Consider the following 19,108-nt stretch of genomic DNA (forward strand, 5'->3'; position numbering starts at 1 on the left):
CAAAGCTGGTTCCACACACACCGCGAACCCAGAGGGGCTGATGGGAAATCCTGCCCTGGTGGTGTCCAGACCGAGGTGGAACCGGGACGCCGGAGGTCGTTTAATATCAGGGAAATGCTTTTACTGATCAGATAGAAGCCGACCACCACCAGGGGGCGATGGGTATCAGGCGGCAGGCGGACGAGTCTAGACACTGGATTCAAATGTGTTGTTTGAGGCCCCGCCCACACGACAACGCCGTTTCATGTAACCGCACTGTTTTGGATGATTGTCACATATATACATATATACATATATATCATGGAGCTTTTTTCGAGTGCAAGTACTTCATGCAGTATCGGGCCGATACTGGCATCAGTATCGGTGTATCCTATAGAAAGCAGTTACATAATGAAGCTGAAAAGCAATGATATTTTATATATATATTTAAAGTCTACCCTCCCTGATGTGATCAATATCTTCTAACAAAACGCAGGACTGAAGAAGGAAGGTGAATCTGCAGGAGAAACAGGAAACTAGTAAGGAAACATTCTTGGGGCTGATTTCGTCCTCATGTTGAACGCTCCTCGTTGCTCAGAGTGAAACTGAAAACAAAGACCATTTGAAAACGTTTTCTCTGATGACTTTCATGTGAAGGAATGCAGACCGCCGGTAGCAGCTCCTTCCTGACATCATCTGACTCGTTTGTTTCCGTGTTCCTGGAAATTAGAGCGCCGCTCCTGGAAATGAAGGAGAAATCGCAGCAATAAAAGTGGAAGCAGCTAAACGTGAGTTTGTTTTTCTGCTTTTCGCTCCTCCTCCTGCTGCGGCGACTTGGAGGAGGAGGAGGAGCTTCTCTGGTGTGGAAGATTGATGAAGGCTTCACAGCCTCACGTCTCAGCTTGGTGATCCCACCTTCTGTCTCCTGCCACGAGAAGCCAAAGTTAAAGATCCTTTTTTTCTTTTCTTTAGATGTGGAAGCGTTTCAGGAAACCTTACAGGTAAAATTAGGCTTTGTAGTTTGTAAAAACCAAAAGCTGCAGCTTCTTTTTCTCTTTATTGTAAATCTGAAGGTTTTTTTCTTACCAGACTGAGGGCAGAACAGATCAGCGTTCCAACGTTACAAACTAGTAAAATACACAAGGGAAATTAGAATTTTCAAATAAAGGCGGCACATTTGAAATCTCAGATTTTGTAAAAACATAAATGAATAAATGATTTTCTAAAGATTAATTTATGCTCTACATCACATATCCACATGGAAACAGACAAAAATCTGTTTATCTCCTGCATGTATTCGCGCATCTCCTGGATATGGACCAAGGGCGCAGTACCAGCAGTCACCACAGGGGGCAATATGGAGGTTAGAAGTGAAAAAAGAAAACGGGCACATTTTCAAAGAGCGGCTGTGTGAGACACCTCGAGGTGTTAAAGAAGCCGACAGACCGACGCTGCCTCCGAGATCGAGCAACAAAAACTGTTAAAAGAAAATGAAAATAAAAACTGGGATTGTTCTTCTTGGTATCCAAGCAGCACGTTGATTCAGAGTGGCGCCCCCTGCTGGATCGAATATCAAACACTAAACTAGCGAGTAAACAAAACGCCGGATTTCACCGTTTACTGAAAATCCTGAATCAAAAAGAAGTCTGAAGACTCCTTTTTCACAGAAGCTTCACGTCGTTGTGATGTTTCACTGCAGATTTCATCCGTCGATTGGTTTGTTCATTTGTGCCGAGTAGCTACATTATACTTATGTTATTTATTTTGTGCTCCGCAATTGTTCACACAAAATGTTGAATAAAGTTTTAAGAACTATGAGGCCATGAGCAGGTTGGACATGAATATCATGTCTCTTATAGAAAAACACCAGGAGAAGATTGAAAAGTAGAACAAAAAAAGTGCTGCGTCGGGATAAAGAGAAATTGACCAATAAAGAAAAACGAAAAAGTAAAGTTTGGTTGAATCGTGACAATCTACAGTTATTTTTTGAATTTATTTTTACATAGAACTTAAGATATGAGCTGCTGGACCAGTTCAAATAAATCAGAAAGTTAAATTAGTTAAGCCACTTTAAAAACGAGATTAAAAATGAAGATTTGCCGTAATTGTTTGCGCTTTACAAATAAAATTGAATTGAATTACGCCGTTGATGTCGTGGTTAGAACTCTCTTCTCACAGAGAAATAAACATTAAATTAAATTAATAATGTGTGAAAATAAAATCAGAGACTTTTAAAATAGTGTCACGTTCAGATAATCATGAAGTTTCACAACATTTTAAAACTGAAAGACGCCGTCAACGGATTTTCATTGAGATTTGATCCATAATGAATAAATTCAGTATTGAATAAATACTGACGGGATTCCTGATATTCGTTCATGTGTAGGAAAAGAAGTAGAAGCACGAGGCGAAGCGTTTTGTTTATTTGGCCTAAAAGGGCCATAAATAAAATTTTATTCTCTCAGTTTATTAACAAGCCACAGGAAGGCCGCGGCCGTCTACCACAGCACTTAAAACATGTCGGTGAGTCGCAGACAGGAGACCCGTTCTCTTCCTTCCTTAGAAAAATAAAACAAATGGTGGTAATACTGTACCAAACTGGAGGCAGAGCAGCGTGGGAGGGGAGGGGCTTCAGAAGGGGGCGTGGCCTGGGCAGGAAGCTCGAATCGAACAGCAACGACGAGAACAAACTATGAAAAACCCTCGAAACTTTTCCTTTTTTTTTTGTTGCTTATTTTGAAGCGAAGCTGAAGCAGAACGAGCTCCCGGCTTCCTGTCGGATCGTTTGTCCAACATGTGCTCCTCTCAGGGTTCTTCCTCCTCCTCCTCCTCCTCCTTCTGTGAGTTCTGCTTCAAATAAAGTGAAAGAATATTGAGAATGATAAAACCTATAGCAGCAAAAGAGTAACAGAGGAATAGGAGCTAGAAGCGAGCGACCCTTGGATTGATCAGGAAGGCATGGGTTAAGAAGGTCCATGGATCGGCGCCCGTAGGGGGAGGGGGAGGGGGGGGTTGGGCGTGTCGACCAGGGGGACGGCGCCCTCTGCCACCCGTCAGAGCTCATCTCCCCTCGGTGGGCGTGCGGCCCAGCGCCACCACCACGCGGCCGAAGCGCTCGCACAGCTCCAGGGTGGAGTAGGAGGGCAGCTTGGGCGGGTCGTGGAAACTCTTGATCTCAGTGGAGCAGTCCAGTAACTTTGGGAGGAAGTCGGTCAGCTTCTCCTGGAGGTTCGCTGTGGGGGGGGGGGGGGGGGCATGACGAGGAGAAAGAGGAAAGGCATAAGGAGGAGGGGCATAATGAGAAAGAGGAGGAGACATCACTGAACAAAAACTACCTAAAGTATTTCTTTTTTGGGGGAGGGGGGAAATAATCCTGCAGATTTACCAGAGTTTTTTTTTTTTTTTTTTTTTTTTTTTTTTAAATTGTACTGTAATCACACGTGTCAATGAGGATTAATTTAATCTCCTGCTGTCAGACTTGATCAATATTATTTCAAATGTTCATTTGAAAACTTAATTTCAAGCTGGAGGCAGATTTCATCACCAACTTCCAACAGCTGTTTGTTTTGACTGTTTTCATGACAAACTCTAAGAAAGCTTCCAAAACTTGTAGCGTCACGTTTGTAATTTGACACCTGCATCAAATGGCAAGTTGAGGTCCATTTGTCCGCAGCTTGAATGACGGCAGCTTGTTAGACTTCAGTACATAGTCTGTGGCAGGTTGATGAGGCTGGTGTCAAATTACAAAGGCGTGATTTTGCTGCAACAGCTTCAACAAACAGTCAAATACTAATCTGGACGTAAACATGAAGTTCATCCTGGATCCGTCAGGTAATATTACAACTTGAATAAATTCAAACCGTGAACTTTACTTCTGAAAACTAAAATGACTCAAATTCAGGAAGGATGTTTTTCCTCTTTTGTTCCTCACTGGAGGCCGTAATCAAACATACTGTTTGATGTGAAAGTAAAAATCTTCTGTGACAAGAGAACCTGGTGGGGCTGATGTGTGGCTGATGAGCTGGTGACCTCTGACCCCTGGGGAGACTCACCCTCCATCTCCTGGCCCAGGTAGGAGCACCAGCGGTTCCTCATGTCCTCCACGGCCAGCAGGTCCCGCTCGGTGTCGTGGACCAGCAGCAGCGGGATGCAGGGAACTACCAGCTCGTTCATGATGCCCAGACCCGTCGACACCTCAGGCTCCTCGGCCGACTCAAACATGACGGCCGCTTGTTCGTTCAGTTTCTGTTGGGGGGGGGGGGGGGGGGGGGGGGGGGGGGGGGGGTCAGTCTGATCTACACACACTCATCCTTCAGACGTTGTGATTTCTGGTGAAACTTTTCAGGTTTATTTCACTATTTGTTTGTATTTATGGACGACTGTAGTGAGCATGCAGGGCCACAAGTTGGTGCCGTTCCTTGTTTTTGTACACAAACACACATCAATAGGTTCTAAACATAAACTATGGGAGAACACGGACATTCTAGTGGACAGAAAACTACTGAGGCCCCGCCCACAGGAACCAAAACTATCTTTCTCTCCGGGGTTCTCAAAAAAAACATTCTGTCCACACTCTGTCTAGCTTCTGCAGCGCCACCTGGAGCATGTAGTCCGCCATTGTTGTGGTTATTAGATGACATTGCAGACCGCGGTGGGGGGGTGGAGAAGCAGGGCGGCGATTACGTCATCTTTTTTCCACAGATGATCGTCCTTGCCGTCCACACCTCGCAGCCAAACTGGGGTTTTAGAATGTCCCCACTCTGGGACCCGGGTTTTAAAAATAATAAAAAGACTTGGGGCTTCTGAAACGCCGCCTCGAGTGGATGATCACGCTTCTCGTCTCCTCTACGGCAGACTGCAGTTATTTACGTAATGCTCCCCAACAACAGCCCCGCTGACCTGATTATTTTTCTCATCCCTCTGCCTGTGGAGTGTCATGGCGGAGAACTTTCCCGTTCCTTCAGTTAAACAAGCAGCGGGCGGCTCAGACGTCATTCGCATAAACAGAAGGAGCGAGGCCCGGACGCTCTGCGCCGACACCGAGCGGATCGGAGATTTTCTTGGCTGAAAGCGCCTCGCTGTCACCGACAAACTCTCTGACCTCTCCCCGAGAGGAAACCGCCTGCCTCTCTGCCAGCCGTCCTGCGAGGCTCTTCCACGTCCAAGTGCATTAACTGTGTCAACGTTCGCCGTGTTTTCAATTAAAACAAGAGCTGGAGGTCCACAGCTGAGCGGCCGGAGCCAGAGGACCTGGCTGGAGATCTGAGCTGACCCGTCAGGCGGCGGCGAGGTGAGTCCGGGACACGGCTTGTGTCTCATGCTAATGTGTTTACACTCGCCGGCCTCCTGCTTCCTATTCCCACTCTGATGATTACATTATGAGTACAATGCTGGAGTGAGGTTACTGAGTGCAGCGCACACGAGGCCAGAAATGAAGCTTTAACCAATAATACAGAGAGAGAGAGAGAGAGAGAGAGAGAGAGAGAGAGAGAGAGAGAGAGAGAGAGAGAGAGAAATGAAACGGGGCTCCGTTAAAAAGATTCTCATCTGCCGCTATCAGATAAAAAAAAAAAAAAAAAAAAAACTTCAGTGGAATCTTTTGTGGGCTGCGAGCGAGCCAGAGTAATATCTCAGCAGAGGCAATTTGATTATAGCGACGGAGGGGGAAACGTCTCGCTGCGTTAACTTTGTGCCGAGTCACCGGAGGAAGCCTGGGGAGTGACGGGGTGAGTCTCACCAGCAGACACTCTCTCCTGTAGTGTCCCAGCAGCTGGTCGTCGTGGCCCCGGTACAGACCCTTCAGCAGCAGCTCCTTGTTGTACTGGTAGGCGTAGATCAGGTACATCAGAGCCTCCACGTAGCTGCAGCACAGCAACACACATCACTGTCACATTAAACGACACCGGAGAAGTTCGGGAGTGAAGCGGCTCTCAAGAGGGAATAAACTCGGTGACCCCCTCTGCTCAACAACCAGCAGGCGGGGGGCTGCTGCCCCCTGCTGGACGTCTCGCTCGCGGCCTCTGCAGGCCGGGAGGAGACGACTGAACAGGACTGACTGAAATAACCTGGTGAAAACCTCCAATACGACACTGAAGGAGCAAGTTTTAATCACAAGGGGGGGTGAATAAGAGAATCAAACATCAACGAAAAGAGAAGTTATCCTCAAAGCTTTAAATATTCAGAGGTTTTTTTCCAGCTGGAACTAAATTAATATTTTGCATGACTCAGTGATAAAACCAAAAACTATAAATATCTGCTGAGACCAAACATTCACTACAGCCTCAACATAAAGCCAATTTTAATGAAACCTGAAGCAAAATACAGGGAAATGTCCCCAAAACAACCTTCTCCAGCTGTTGCATTATGGGTGTTTTTACAAACTCACCCTGACAGCAGGACTTTGAGGCTAATGCTAGTAGGCTAATGCTAGTTTGATAGCTTTCATGGCAGCATCACTGATATCTGAACTTGAGGAATTTGTTTAAAAATCAATGTTTTCTTTGAAATGTTGACCACTTTCTTGTTGGTTCGGCCGGACTCGAGCCTCTCGCGGGTCGGCTTTGGCCCACGGCCTTAGGTTTGACACCCCTGCAGTAAAATGAGTTTTACAGGAAGTAGTATGAAGCTGTGGTCGTACTTTGTTTTCTGAAAGAGCTCCAGCCCCGTCATCATGAAGACGGTCGTCTCCCGGAAGTTCCTGTAGTCCTGATGCCACATCTGACGGGAGACAAACACCGGTGAGAGTCCAACCAATCACAGCCGCAACGGCTGCTCTCTGTTCGACTGTTGGAGCGGCACTTCCTCTCACCTCGTACTCGTCCATGTTGACCTCCTCGGGCTTAATTTGGTCCAGTTTGGCACGCGCCACGTTCATAATGCTCTTACATCTGCGGGGAGACGGAGAGAGAGGGGCCGGCGGTGAGTCACGGTGAGGTTCTCCAGGAGATGAAACGGTCCGCCCTGCCCTGAGGCCTCACCGCGGCCTAATGAATCACTCTTTAGTGCTGAGAGGAGAAGTGAAACGCTCCTCCGGAGGCTCCTATCCAGGCCACATGCACACATAAATCTAATTATCTCGCTCAAAATAGAGGGGAAGGGAGAAATCAATTCTTCACTCATGAATATGGATTGAGGCCAACAAGCACAGTTGAAAAGTTTTAAGCGATAGTAAAAAGGCATCGCACGCACCGACGACACCCCCAGCACAGAGTGCACTGGGGGGGGTTGACGGTATTAAAAAAAAAAAGTAATTAGTGGACATGAGTCTCTTCAAAAGGAAGATGAGGAAGTGAAGCAGGTCTCAGTGAGGTGAGAGGCTCTGCTGCCCTCTGCTGGACACCACAGAGAACAGCAGGGACAGCATACTCGTCCACATGAATAGAAACGCCTGCAATTTATTCTACTTTTGTAATTTAACTCTTTTTTTGGAGGGGGGGGGGGGGGGGGGGGGGGGGTGCTCGTGCATCTGTGATTTTGGATATGATTTGCAATAAATACAAACCAAAATAAACTAAATGTATAAACTAAAGGGCATTAAAGTCTTTGTGCTTTGAAACTTGTTCTTTCTCTTGCCAAATTTTTCCGAAGACCCGCTGACATGACAACGGTTCATTTGAAAAAAGTTTCACAATTGGACGGCAATTTTTTTAAAACGATGTCCAGCTCCAAGGAAACATCAGAAACACAGAAAAGGGTGCGAGTGCTGTTTTGTATTGAAGCCACACACACACGAGACAATACTCTATAAACATTAAAAATGGTGAGTACACGCAAGTATATGGGCTGGGAGCCGTGACACTCTGGACAATAACAACGATGGCGGCTTCCATCTACTGAGCATGTGCAGAAGAACTACTTACTACAGCTGTGATGCGCAGTAGCAGCGTTTCAGAAAAGTTGTGTTTCCAATCAGAGGGTTTTGAAAAAGCTCCACTTTGGGAGCCGTTTTCAAAAAGCGCTGTTGTCGTGTAAACAGACACCAAAACGAGAGGAAACTTTCAAGTTTTCACTTGAAAAGACGGACTAAGTTTTACTTTGTTCTTTTTCAAAATATTGCGCAGACTCAATTCTTTTTTGTTAGCGCTGCTCGTTTTGTTGTTTGTATCTAGAACAGGAGAATTAAAGCTCTTCACATCTTATCCCGGGACATAAAATGCAGGTTGGATCTCTTTCAAACGCTTGTTAAACGTGTGAAGTACAGGATGTTCACGTCAGTCCTGCTCTATGGAGAGAATCGGAGCTTGTGAAGCTCGTCGTGTTCGCAGCAGGAGGGTCGAACGCGTTTACAAATCCTGAACGAGTTAGGGCGTCTGGGGAAAAAGTGAAAGTACTTCCACCGTGTTTCCACAGAGAAATGTCTGTAAATCATGTCAAATATAAGTGATTGACAGCAAAACTGCAGAAAAGATCTAAAATGGTATCTGCTGCAGAGTTAAAGTAGGAAAATGAGGATCCTCGTTTCTACAGCCTTCATAGAAATTGTCCCTCAGTGAGCCGGGATGAAAGCATTTGTGGGATTAGGGCAACGAGGAAACTAAACTTACTGTGTTTCATCCAATTACTGCAGAATTTTAGACACTAGAAATTGAATTGGGGCAAAAAGAAATGACTCTTCTGTTCCATCTTTGAAGCTTTGGGCTGAAGAGTTGTTCCATATTTAATGTCGATTATCGTATTAAAATAGTACTGGCATTTAGTTCTGCTCCCCGACTCAAGCTTTGCTCTCTGAAGCGTGAGAGGTGACGGTACCTCTCGTCGAAGGCCAGGTTTCTGTCTGCAAACTGTGTGAGCAGCGTCCTCTCCAGGATCCTCTTGGGCGCCTGGTTCTGGATGAAGTACACCACCACGTGCTGCAGGCGGTAGTCGTTCTCAGGCGACGTGTCTTCCTGGGCGAACCGGAGGAGCCGAGCGTACTCCAGTTTGATGGCCTGAACAGAGAAAGACCCATTAATACTCGGATACTTCAGGGGCGGGTGGTGGTGGGGGCTGTTATTCAGCTCCACATGAATCCTAACCTGTGGTCATTGGTTAGTTTGACACAAACACAACAAAAGCTCCGTTTATGATTAAGAGTAAAGTCATTTTGCAAACAAAACAAACGAGCTGCATGTTGGATCAAAACTGGACAAAACCTAAAACCCTTGAAAAAGGAAAAAAGAATAATCAGAGGAAAAAAGACGAGATGAACTGAGAATAATCTGCTTTAACAACAAGAAGCTTTTCTGGTTTCTGAGTTATTCTCACTAATTTAATCCTCGAAAACATTTTTATTCTTATTAATTACTTTCTTTGTTTTGATCCGTTGCGTTTTGTTTCAAAGTAATTTAACTTTGAAGCTTAACAGATTTTCTCTACAATTTCAATAATAGTTTATTATTATTTTTTAACCATTACTTCCTTAAACCTTTTTCTCTCATCTATTCATTGTAAGATATTTAACAAAATCACATTATTTTCACTTATTTAGGAAATAAGATATAAGATTTTTCTCCTCCGACCTGAATGAAAAGGAAAATTCTACATTACAGTTCAACAATTTACATTTTTATATTTTTTTAACGCCTGTGGACTTTTGGCAACGTTCCAGCTGATATTTTTTAAGGAAGATTTTAAAAGTCGCTAACCCTTAAAATATCCATTTGTTGTGTATTTTAAATGATAAAAAAACAATTTCCACCTAAAAGAAATAGCATGAATTTAAGATAAACGGTGTCAAGTATCGAAAACTATTTTGTTACAAATATGAAAGAAGAATCAGCGATTTGTTAGTTTATTTACAGACTTGATGAGGAAGAGCTGCACTAAACAGTTTGCAGTTTTGTGTGATTATACAAAAAAAAAATTATACATATTGGGAAATAAAAGGTATTTGAACCCTGAACCGGCTCATTTGAGTTCTGGACTGATGAATTAAAGATGTGGAGTTGTTTAGTAGATCGAGTTGTGTATAAACAATGTAGAACAGAGGGATGAGACAGGAAACGGCACACAGAGGAGGTGAAGAGAGAGGGAGGGAGAGAGGAAGTACCTTGAAGAACGCCGCCTCGGGCCCGTTCTTTTCATACACGCTGCTGGTTTTGCCAATGGCCATAATAATACCCTGCATACTGGGGGTCATCATTGTCTGCCCGGGAAGCAGGAACCACGTTATTAAATAATAAATAAATAAAATGGCACAACAGGTCATGAAACCACCACCGTGCTGGGAGCGGCATGCTGCACGCCACTCGGCAGGTCCGTGCATTGTTAGAACACGACGGGTCAGTTTATAGACGTGAGACAACAAGAGCAGCCAGCAGCTCTGCACTCGGTGCAAACTGAACAGCAGCGACAGAGGCAGGCGACACCAGAGCAGAATGAACTGCAGACTTGTGTCTGGATGTTGATTTGTGCAGAACAGGATTGGTGAGTATGTGATTAGATTGTGGGTCTGTGACTTCAAGGACTGTAAATATCTCCACGTGCACCTCAGACGATCTCTCAGACCGATGTGGATTTTTAAATGTGGATTTTAGGAATTCGTCTCTACTTAGGGGTCTTTTTTATTTTCCAACCCCGAGTTTAGAACAAGTTTTGTTCACTATGGAGCCTCCACATTGTCAAACTGACCTGTCGCAGTGCTCAGTGATCTCACACGTCACAGGAGCCTGCCAGTTTAACCTGAGGGCAAAGAAAACTCCACACACTGATTCACATTGATCCTGTTTACCCAACGTTTTCAGGTGAAAATGTAAAACTTTTGTTGTGTTGTGGGGGTCGGTTTCCATGACAACGGTGCTCGGAGCCACCGAAAACACAACATTTTGAAACACTATCAGTCCTTCTCTGTGAAAACGGGGGAATTGAAACTGTTCTGAAACTCTGCCGCGCCGTGTGCACCGTGATTGTAGTAAACAGTTGTTCTGCACATGCTCAGTAGATGGACAATAACAACTACGTTTGCCTCCTGAGTGTCATGACTCCCCGTCGATATTCTCCTGGGACGTGGTAGATTTATTTTGACAGTCACCGTGATAACAATCCAACCTGGTCGTCTGTCCAGCAGAATGTCCGTGGTCTCTCATTGTTTTTGTTTATCGCATATTGTTTTCTCAAGGTGTGGCCTGGCACGCTCACTAAACCCTTCAGTGTTTCTGCCATTTCCATGTAAACTGACATTGGTTGCAAAATATTGCAGAAACAAAGATTAAAAACAGCACATTTTCACTTGAAACGTTGTTGTGTGAGCAGAGTTTTAGTCTGAGGTGAGGACAGAGATATTCTGACACACACGGTGGATTAGTGCAGCTCCAGCTCTGGCTGGAGCGGCTCCCTGAAGGTCTGCAGCTTGACCTTCTACTGAAGGTCAAGCTGCAGACAGAAGAGACTTTTCACAGCTGAGAAACACAGACAAGCCCAACAAGGAGGCCGGAGTCACGCTTTCTCCAGTGTGAGGCTCTGGGGGCGGAGCTACCTCGTCATCGTACCCCCCCTCCTCTGACTCGATCACAAAGGTGCCCACGTGAGGGATGGCCACCTCCACGGTGCGCTGGCCGGGGGGCTCGTCCTCGGGGGCGGGGTCAGAGGGGGGAGGGGTGGTGGAGGAGGGGAGGACGCCTGCCCGGGCCTCGAGTGTGGGGGGGGCGGGAGGTGGAGGGGACTGCAGAGACAACAGGACAGGTGAGGCAGGATGATGGAGGACTGATGGGAAGACGTGTTAAAACAGGAGGAAACATTAGAATGAATGAAACCGATTAAAGGCTCAGAGTCACGTTATTCACTCATTTCTTTTGTGTTTTTAAATAAATGGTTCAAAAACTCTACAGTCCAGTAATTTGGTAAATGGACTAACTTATAACACCTTTTAGGCGCCAACTGCCCCACAGCGCTTTACATAGCTCATCACATTCACACACCATTGGAGGCTGCAGCCATGCAAGGCGCCATCACTCCAATGGGGGCAGTTTGGAAGTTCTGTGACTTGCCCAAGGACACTACGGCATGAAGGCGAGATGGGAATCGACCCTGCAACTTTCCGATTTGGAGACGACCGCTCTCCCAACCGAGCCATGCCGTGATGCAATGGCTCCTGAGAGAACCCCACTGGAGGTAAAACATATTAAACTAAAGTCCCTTTAACTCTCCAACAAGTTGAGTCTATGAACAAAACTTGTTTTACCATAAAGACAAAGTTGAGAATGAACTGTACACCCCAAAAAATATATATATATACTGCTGATAACTCCACAGAAAGTTAAAAAGGAAAAACAAAGATTTTTACTGTCGAAAAATAAAAAATACTGTGAATGCTGCTCAGGTGTAGTAGAAGTAGAAGAAGATGACGAAGTACAAGAAGTAGAAGAACCAGGAGAAAAAAAAACATGAACAAGAAGAAAGAAGAAAATAATAGTTCAAGGTGAAACCTCCTGTAAGAGAGTCACCAGAGGAGAGGTTCTCCTGTCAGGGGTTATATTATTCTCTCATGGACAAATTCGCTAAAATCATCAGTCGTTCATTTACAGAGGAGATATTATCAGGCCTCATGAAAAAATTCAACAAGATACACAACAATGATTTTCTATTAGATTAACAAAAAGGACCAAAAATAAAACCGTTCAGTGAAGAAGTGAGTTGTGGATCACGGCAGACTGAATCCAGCAGGTCTGGTTACCATCTGTGTGTCTGAGAGAAGACTGGACAGACCAGGAAACGTTTCATTGCAGCAGCTTCTACTAACTCACTCATTTGAACCATTCAGGAGTAAATCAGCTCTTTGGAAGAGGTCCGATAAATCCAGACGTGATAGTCGGCAGGAGCACAGATTCCCTTTATATCGACTAAAGAAACACGTCAAAGTTTTTGTGAATGAAATCAGCTTAGGTGGATGCTGAAGATCACACTGTGTGTGTGTGTGTGTGTGTGTGTGTGTGTGTGTGTGTGTGTGTGTGTGTGTGTGTGTGTGTGTGTGTTACGCACAGCGCTGAGCAGGGCCTCGGGGCTCCTCTCCTCCTGCTCGGCTGCAGCTCTGCAGATGGCTCTCTCTGTCTCCTCCTGAAGGTGTTTGGAGTCGTTGGTGGGCGACGGCTGCTCCATGTATTCCGGGTCCTGCTGGGAGGCTGCAGAGACACACACACACACACACACACACTCCACTCCGTCACATCACTTTCAAAGTGGAGGACTGGAAATGAACCTAACTGCTGCCTCAATATGAAGACCAATAATCAACTCCTCGGGTGGTTTGTGTGGTGGACGTTTTTCTTCACACAAAACTTTTAACGATCGGAACAGGACGGGAGCAGAAGCTGAACTTTTCACTGTTAGACGACACTGATGTTGGACTTCTGGACCGAGTTCCCTCACCACTGATATATTTATCACACATCATGGCGTCGACGATAAATCTGCAGGATACTGCGCAGGCCCGGCTGGAACTTTACCCTTCTGTCATGTTTAACTCTTCCCAACAGAGGTGAAGAGGAACAGAGATGCTTTATTTTAAAATGTCCTCCTCATGCATTCTTATGGGAGTTAATAAGTTAAGTTATTTTCTCTGTTATTATGACAAAGTGTTTCGATTCAGGGTTGAGAGATCAGTGCAAACAGGAACAGACATCAAGTGAATAACTGATATCCGGTAAATCTATCGTGGTGTGATTACAGAAGAGGATTTCGTGGAGTTTGGTGTCGTAATGCTCACATAGACTGCGACTCTCCATCAAGTTGAATGTTTAATCCTTCTGGCTTTTGAATTAGTTCCTTCTGCGTCAGTTTCTCTCTTCTCCAGTGAAACATGGTCACTTCACAGTGTGAATCAATTCAGACTCTTATGTCTACATCTGCAACATTTATGATCTAAAGAGACGGTTTTTTTCTACTAAATATAATTTGTCTGAGACACAAAACATGCAAATTATCTGAAATTAAGAAGAATTAATTTTTTTGTTTTTTTTCCCTCTTTTCCTTCATGGATTTTACCGCTTTAGGCTTTTAGCTGTTTAACTGTGTTTCCAAACGTCAGAGCAGTTTGAAGCAGACGACCAATTGTTGTTTCTCCCACAATTTTTGTGTTTGTTTCCTTTTTTCTTCTTTTGTTCCAAATGTTTTATTCTTTTCCTTTCTCTTTACCTGAAATAAAAAAAGCTTTACTAGCAATTTTATTAACTTTACTTGGACCGTTTGCTTCCGGTATAATTGATTTTTTAATAGTTTGACCTTTTTTTTTTCTTCCATTTTTATTAAATACATTTATTCAGTTTAAGCTGCATTACTTTTGAAAATCATTGTATAATGCAAATGTAACAAAAAAATTAAAACAAAAATGTTTATTCACATGACGTGTTGTGAAAACTTCGCGGAGCCGCCCCAGAGCAGCTGAAGAGCCACATCATGTGGCTGCGGAGCCGCAGGTTGGACACCGCTGGTCTCGCAGTTACACACATGTGACACGAAGCATCAAATACTCAAACATCCCATTTTTATTATAGTTTACTGAACAGGCTTTATGTGTGTGGCTGAATTACAGCTCAATAATGGCTACATTTCTGTGTGTGTGTGTGTGTGTGTGTGTGTGTGTGTGTGTGTGTGTGTGTGAGAGAGCAGAAACACACTCGGTGCTGTGGGCTAAACCAGGAAGATGAAGCTCATGATCTACTGGAGATATTATAAACCGTCACATGTTCACAGGCAGCTATAAGGCCGATACATCAAGGACGTTTCCCGCCTGCTGGCTCCCGAAGGAACAGAAGCTTTTCTGTGTTTATCTTCCGACCATGTATTGATTGTAAATTAAGTGTTCTCGCCTGTATTGTGCGCGTCATGACCCTGACCTGCGTTGTCTGGAGGGCTGGACTCGATGCTCATGGGCTGAGGGGAGGAAGAAGAAGTGGAGGTGCTGGATGCTGCCGAGGCGGCGGCGGCGGCAGCTGCGGCGGCGGCAGCCAGAGCCAGCTTCTCCTGCTGGGCCTTGCGGGCCTGCAGCATGTCCCACTCCTCCATCTCCTTGTCGAACTGCTCGTTGTCCTCCTTCACGTAGTGCTTCAGGTCTGGGGGGAGCTTGTCCATGCCGCTGAGGATTTGGCCCGTTTCTTTGTCAAACTCCTCTGCGACAGAGACGCAACAAGATAATCAATTCCTCTTCGATTGTGAGATAAGAAACATCACACAAGCACAAAATACATTTAAAGAAGTGAGCAAACAACTTCAGGCGGAACATACGGAGAAACATTCAGACAACATAGAGGGAGTCACTGAAACTTATCAAATCATGTGGTTTCACTGCATCTGAAACACAACAACATCCAGTCCATCACTTTTAATCTGCTTCACACCTGAGAGGAGAGCTACTGAAGGTTCGAGGGTCGAGCTCCAGTTAAAACCACCGCTAATGTGTGATGAGCTACTCAGTGATTAAACATTACTGTACCATGCGCAGTGGATGACTGAGTGGGAATGACCGGCGGCTCCATCTGCATCTACATAATAGAATTCCTGTCTTTCAATAATTAAGTTTGAGAACTCAGCAAGCTGTCTGTAGTGTGAAGAGGTATAAAAAAATGTATGGAAATGTTGCACCCCCCCCATCATTAGCTAATATCCTGAACAGACTGCAACACCGCCTCCTGCTGGACAAACAGGATGGACTGGTATTTTCCATTATTCTGCTTTCTTTTGTTCCATCAGTCCAGAATCAGCTGCTGACAACAGTTTGAAGTTCGATGTTAATGTTTGAGTGTGGCAAAAAAAAAGAGGCAGATTTTACTCTTACTATGAAGATTTTATATATCTACTTTTTTCTAAGTACATTTAAAAATAATCACCAAAGTCAGCGTTGATATAATTTGTTGTATTTAATTGTAAGTTCTGTACTGTGATATGAATCATATCACAATATTGTGTTCATTAACAATTAAAAAGGCCGACAATGATGAAATATGACAAATTACTTGTAACTATCATCACTTGTAAATCTTCCAGTTGTGTGACGTATGAAAGATTTACAATTGTTATTGTAATTAAGATTAAACAGTTTAAGCTGGAAGAGGAATTAGAAGTTTTACAGCACTAACTGTGCTAATGTGAGTCAGATAATTATTTGAAACATTTTCACAGCCATACTTACCGAGACCAAACTGAACCGGTTTATGGAGTTTGTTTTGTGTAAAAACAACCATCAGACTGGACATTTCTTCTCTTATTTTGTACCTTCAATGAGAAATGGCTTCTTGTCGTTGATGTACATGAGACAGTAGGCGCTGGCGTTGCGGTAGCCTCCGAACGAGTCCCTGACCAGCTCCTCCCAGGACGACTTGGTGACCGAGATGTCGTTGTACTTCATCCAGCACCGCTGATGTGGGTCGTAGATGTAGGCCCAGTAGTGGCCGGCGTTGGCCTGGCCCTCGTGGACCAGCACGGCGTGGAGCCGGTACGGAACCTGTGAACACACACAGATTAGAAAGCACGTTGACAGTTTCATCATGAGAACAAAGATCGAGCGGCTCACCTGCATCATAGACTTGTCGGAGTACATCAGCTCGATGGTTCTGTGGATTCTGGTTATGCTGCCCTGCAGATCTAGAGAAACAAGAGCCACACGTAATTTATTACTCCGTTTCTTTGAGCGTGCTCACAGAGGAGTGTAGGGCAGGCAGTACCGCGGGTGTCGTTCTCCACCTCGCTCCGCCAGCGATGCAGGCAGCTCTCCAGGACTCTCAGCTCCTCTTCGGTGATGTGGCGCGGGGCGGGGTGCATGGGGAGGTCGGGGGGCAGCCGGGACTGGGTGAAGGGCTTGTGGATGGGTACTCTCTGCTGCTGGGCTGCAGCGGGAGCCGCGGTGGGACCTGAGGCGAGGCTGGAGCTCTCCAGCGGGGGCGAGGAGTCCTGCTCAGCTGTGCTGCAGCGGGAAAATGGGAAGAAACCATCAAGTGGATTAAAAACGATGAATCTATTGTTTAAATACTGTATCCGATCTGCTGCTGGGCTTGCCTTGGCGGGGGCAACTGTTGTCCTGTTGTGCCACCAGGGGGCGCTGATGTGTCGATGTCATCCACCGGCGAGGTGCACACGGGCTTACTGGAGGCAAACTCCATGGCGTACTGGAGGACATCTGCCAGAGGAAACCTCTTGGGGCCGGAGCCATAACTCAGATACCTGCGAGAGAACAGAGGAGAGAGAGCGAGTGTCACCAGGAGATAAATAAGAGAGGAAGAAAAGACGCGGGCAGAGTGAGAAACGACTCTCTGCAGCCATTCAGAGCCGTGTTGACCTTGGGATTATACCAGGACGGGCGTACCTCTCTAGTCGCTGCTGGAGCAGCGTCAGGTGCTCCTTCAGCCGCCGGATCTCCTCCCTCTTGATCCGGGTGATTTCTCTGTTCCTGTCCATGTATCTGACAACAAACAGCAAAGGCCTCGGTGAGCTCCTGATTCACTGTGATGCTAAACGGCTCCCCCGAGATGAGGCGTCCATCACCTGTCCATGTAGAGCATGGAGGGGAACTCCAGCTTGTTGTGGATCTTCTCAGGTCGGCCCAGCGCCTGGTTGAACTCGAACCTGGAGAGTTCGAAGGTCAGCACGGGGGGGAGCTCTGTGAACCAGTGCTGGAAGACACGCAAGCATTTAGAGAGGTTATCTCACAATACTTGAAGGAGTTTGGTTGTAATACATCGATAACGGACAATTTTATAGCTGTTTGGAAATGCTTGTGCATGTTGCTTAAGTTTTATGACAATCAAGCAAAAAACCTTCAATTATATTCTTGAACATTTTACTGAATGAACTAAAATGGTTTGATTCTATAAATGAATGGATCTGTGCCACTTCTCCTTTAATGCAGTTTAAATCTTTTACTTCTTACTCGTTGCTGGTTGACGTGTGTACTCAACTAAAACGGTTTATGAAATCCGCAAAAACTACGACTAAGCGGAAAACCAGAGCTTTGTGCACATGTACGAGTCGTTAGTGTGTGAAATCGAACTCCTGGTGCACAGCGCTTTGTTTCAACCTCGGTTGTGTGAAAGAGGTTTATAAATAAAGACGGTATGGTAAGACGACGGTCCTCAGTACTATTGCAGAACAACCACATTTCTGATATGAGCTTCTCGTCGCCATATAGAAACACAGTATTATTGAAAAACTGTGAGATATACTGGAGAAATGCAGAAACACTGGCTCATTGCATGTTTTGACAATTGCCACAGCTGCAAACTCTAAATCATCACATTAACAGTTAAAAAGTTAATTTTTAAAATGTTTTGTGAAGAGGAAGAAGATAAAAGAGGAAAGAATACCCCTCAGGACGTGATATTCTTACTTTAATGTAGAGCTATCAGAGCATTATGTTATTTGCGTGTTGAACCAGTGGAGACAATGACTTCTCCGACACATGGCTGATTAAAACACTGGGGAAACCCTGTAATCAGATCTGATGCGTTATTTTGTTCTTTTCCAGAGGGCTGGACGCCATGGCCGTCTGCACGCTGACCGGGGCAATTAGCAGCTGCAGCTGCAGCAGGACGCTGCAGTCGGGGCGGCGCTCACAGCCGAGGCCACACCTGAAATAGCAGCGGTGTCACATCGGGGCCAAGAGGTCGGCTCTTTGGAGAGGATCCATGACAGCCTGATTGTCTCGTCTCGCCACGACGCTTTCAGCAAATCGCAGACAAGGACCATAGTGAGAACAATGCGGACGGTAAAACTATTACCGGTTTTATTATATCACACACATTTAAAACTAAATGTATTTTAAGTGTATTGGAGATAACTTGACAGTGCTTTATTGTAATAATGATTCTTAACAGATCGGGTACTTGAAAAACTTTAAAAAGTACCACATGTGTAGTGAGAAAACATGCATTTGTGGGATGAGCAACAGACTTGAATAAATTACAAATATTCTACACCTTTGTTTCTGCTGTTACCTCAAGAGTATGGAGTATTCGAGGGCTTCACCTCAGAGTGAATCTCGTTTCTTCAGACTTTAATAATCCAATCCACCGAGCAGCACCAAACAAGGTATAGAGGCGCTGCTCATCACACAAATGCACATTCTTTACAGTGTGGCAAAGAAACAAGGCATCTACATAGAACAGTATTTTATTTTAGGTAAAGAGAATCTGCTGTTCTGAGTCCATATTTAATCCACAGATTATCT

General features: G+C 45.0%; 1 protein-coding gene across 2 annotated transcripts in view; it reads right to left on the reverse strand.

Annotated features, from left to right (window-relative positions):
• Positions 1-2,380: 2,380 nt before the first annotated feature.
• Positions 2,381-19,108, reverse strand: part of usp25 (ubiquitin specific peptidase 25) — a 34,107-nt gene continuing 17,379 nt past the window's right edge. The window contains exons 11-26 of one of the 2 annotated variants that reach the window (XM_080482826.1): positions 17,428-17,555; positions 17,249-17,344; positions 16,942-17,106; positions 16,611-16,849; positions 16,460-16,530; positions 16,162-16,390; positions 14,787-15,059; positions 12,934-13,073; positions 11,432-11,617; positions 10,007-10,102; positions 8,728-8,906; positions 6,788-6,866; positions 6,617-6,696; positions 5,717-5,840; positions 4,032-4,224; positions 2,381-3,212 (exon numbers count right to left, since the gene is read on the reverse strand). In XM_080482826.1, coding sequence (XP_080338952.1) covers positions 3,040-3,212; positions 4,032-4,224; positions 5,717-5,840; positions 6,617-6,696; positions 6,788-6,866; positions 8,728-8,906; positions 10,007-10,102; positions 11,432-11,617; positions 12,934-13,073; positions 14,787-15,059; positions 16,162-16,390; positions 16,460-16,530; positions 16,611-16,849; positions 16,942-17,106; positions 17,249-17,344; positions 17,428-17,555 — 2,451 coding nt within the window. In that variant the 3' untranslated portion in view covers positions 2,381-3,039. The remainder of the gene's footprint in view (positions 3,213-4,031; positions 4,225-5,716; positions 5,841-6,616; positions 6,697-6,787; positions 6,867-8,727; positions 8,907-10,006; positions 10,103-11,431; positions 11,618-12,933; positions 13,074-14,786; positions 15,060-16,161; positions 16,391-16,459; positions 16,531-16,610; positions 16,850-16,941; positions 17,107-17,248; positions 17,345-17,427; positions 17,556-19,108) is intronic. The other variant, XM_080482827.1, reaches the window with a different exon arrangement.

This window comes from Lipophrys pholis, assembly GCF_963383615.2.
Source record: "Lipophrys pholis genome assembly, chromosome: 16".
Taxonomy (NCBI): Eukaryota; Metazoa; Chordata; class Actinopteri; order Blenniiformes; family Blenniidae; genus Lipophrys; species Lipophrys pholis.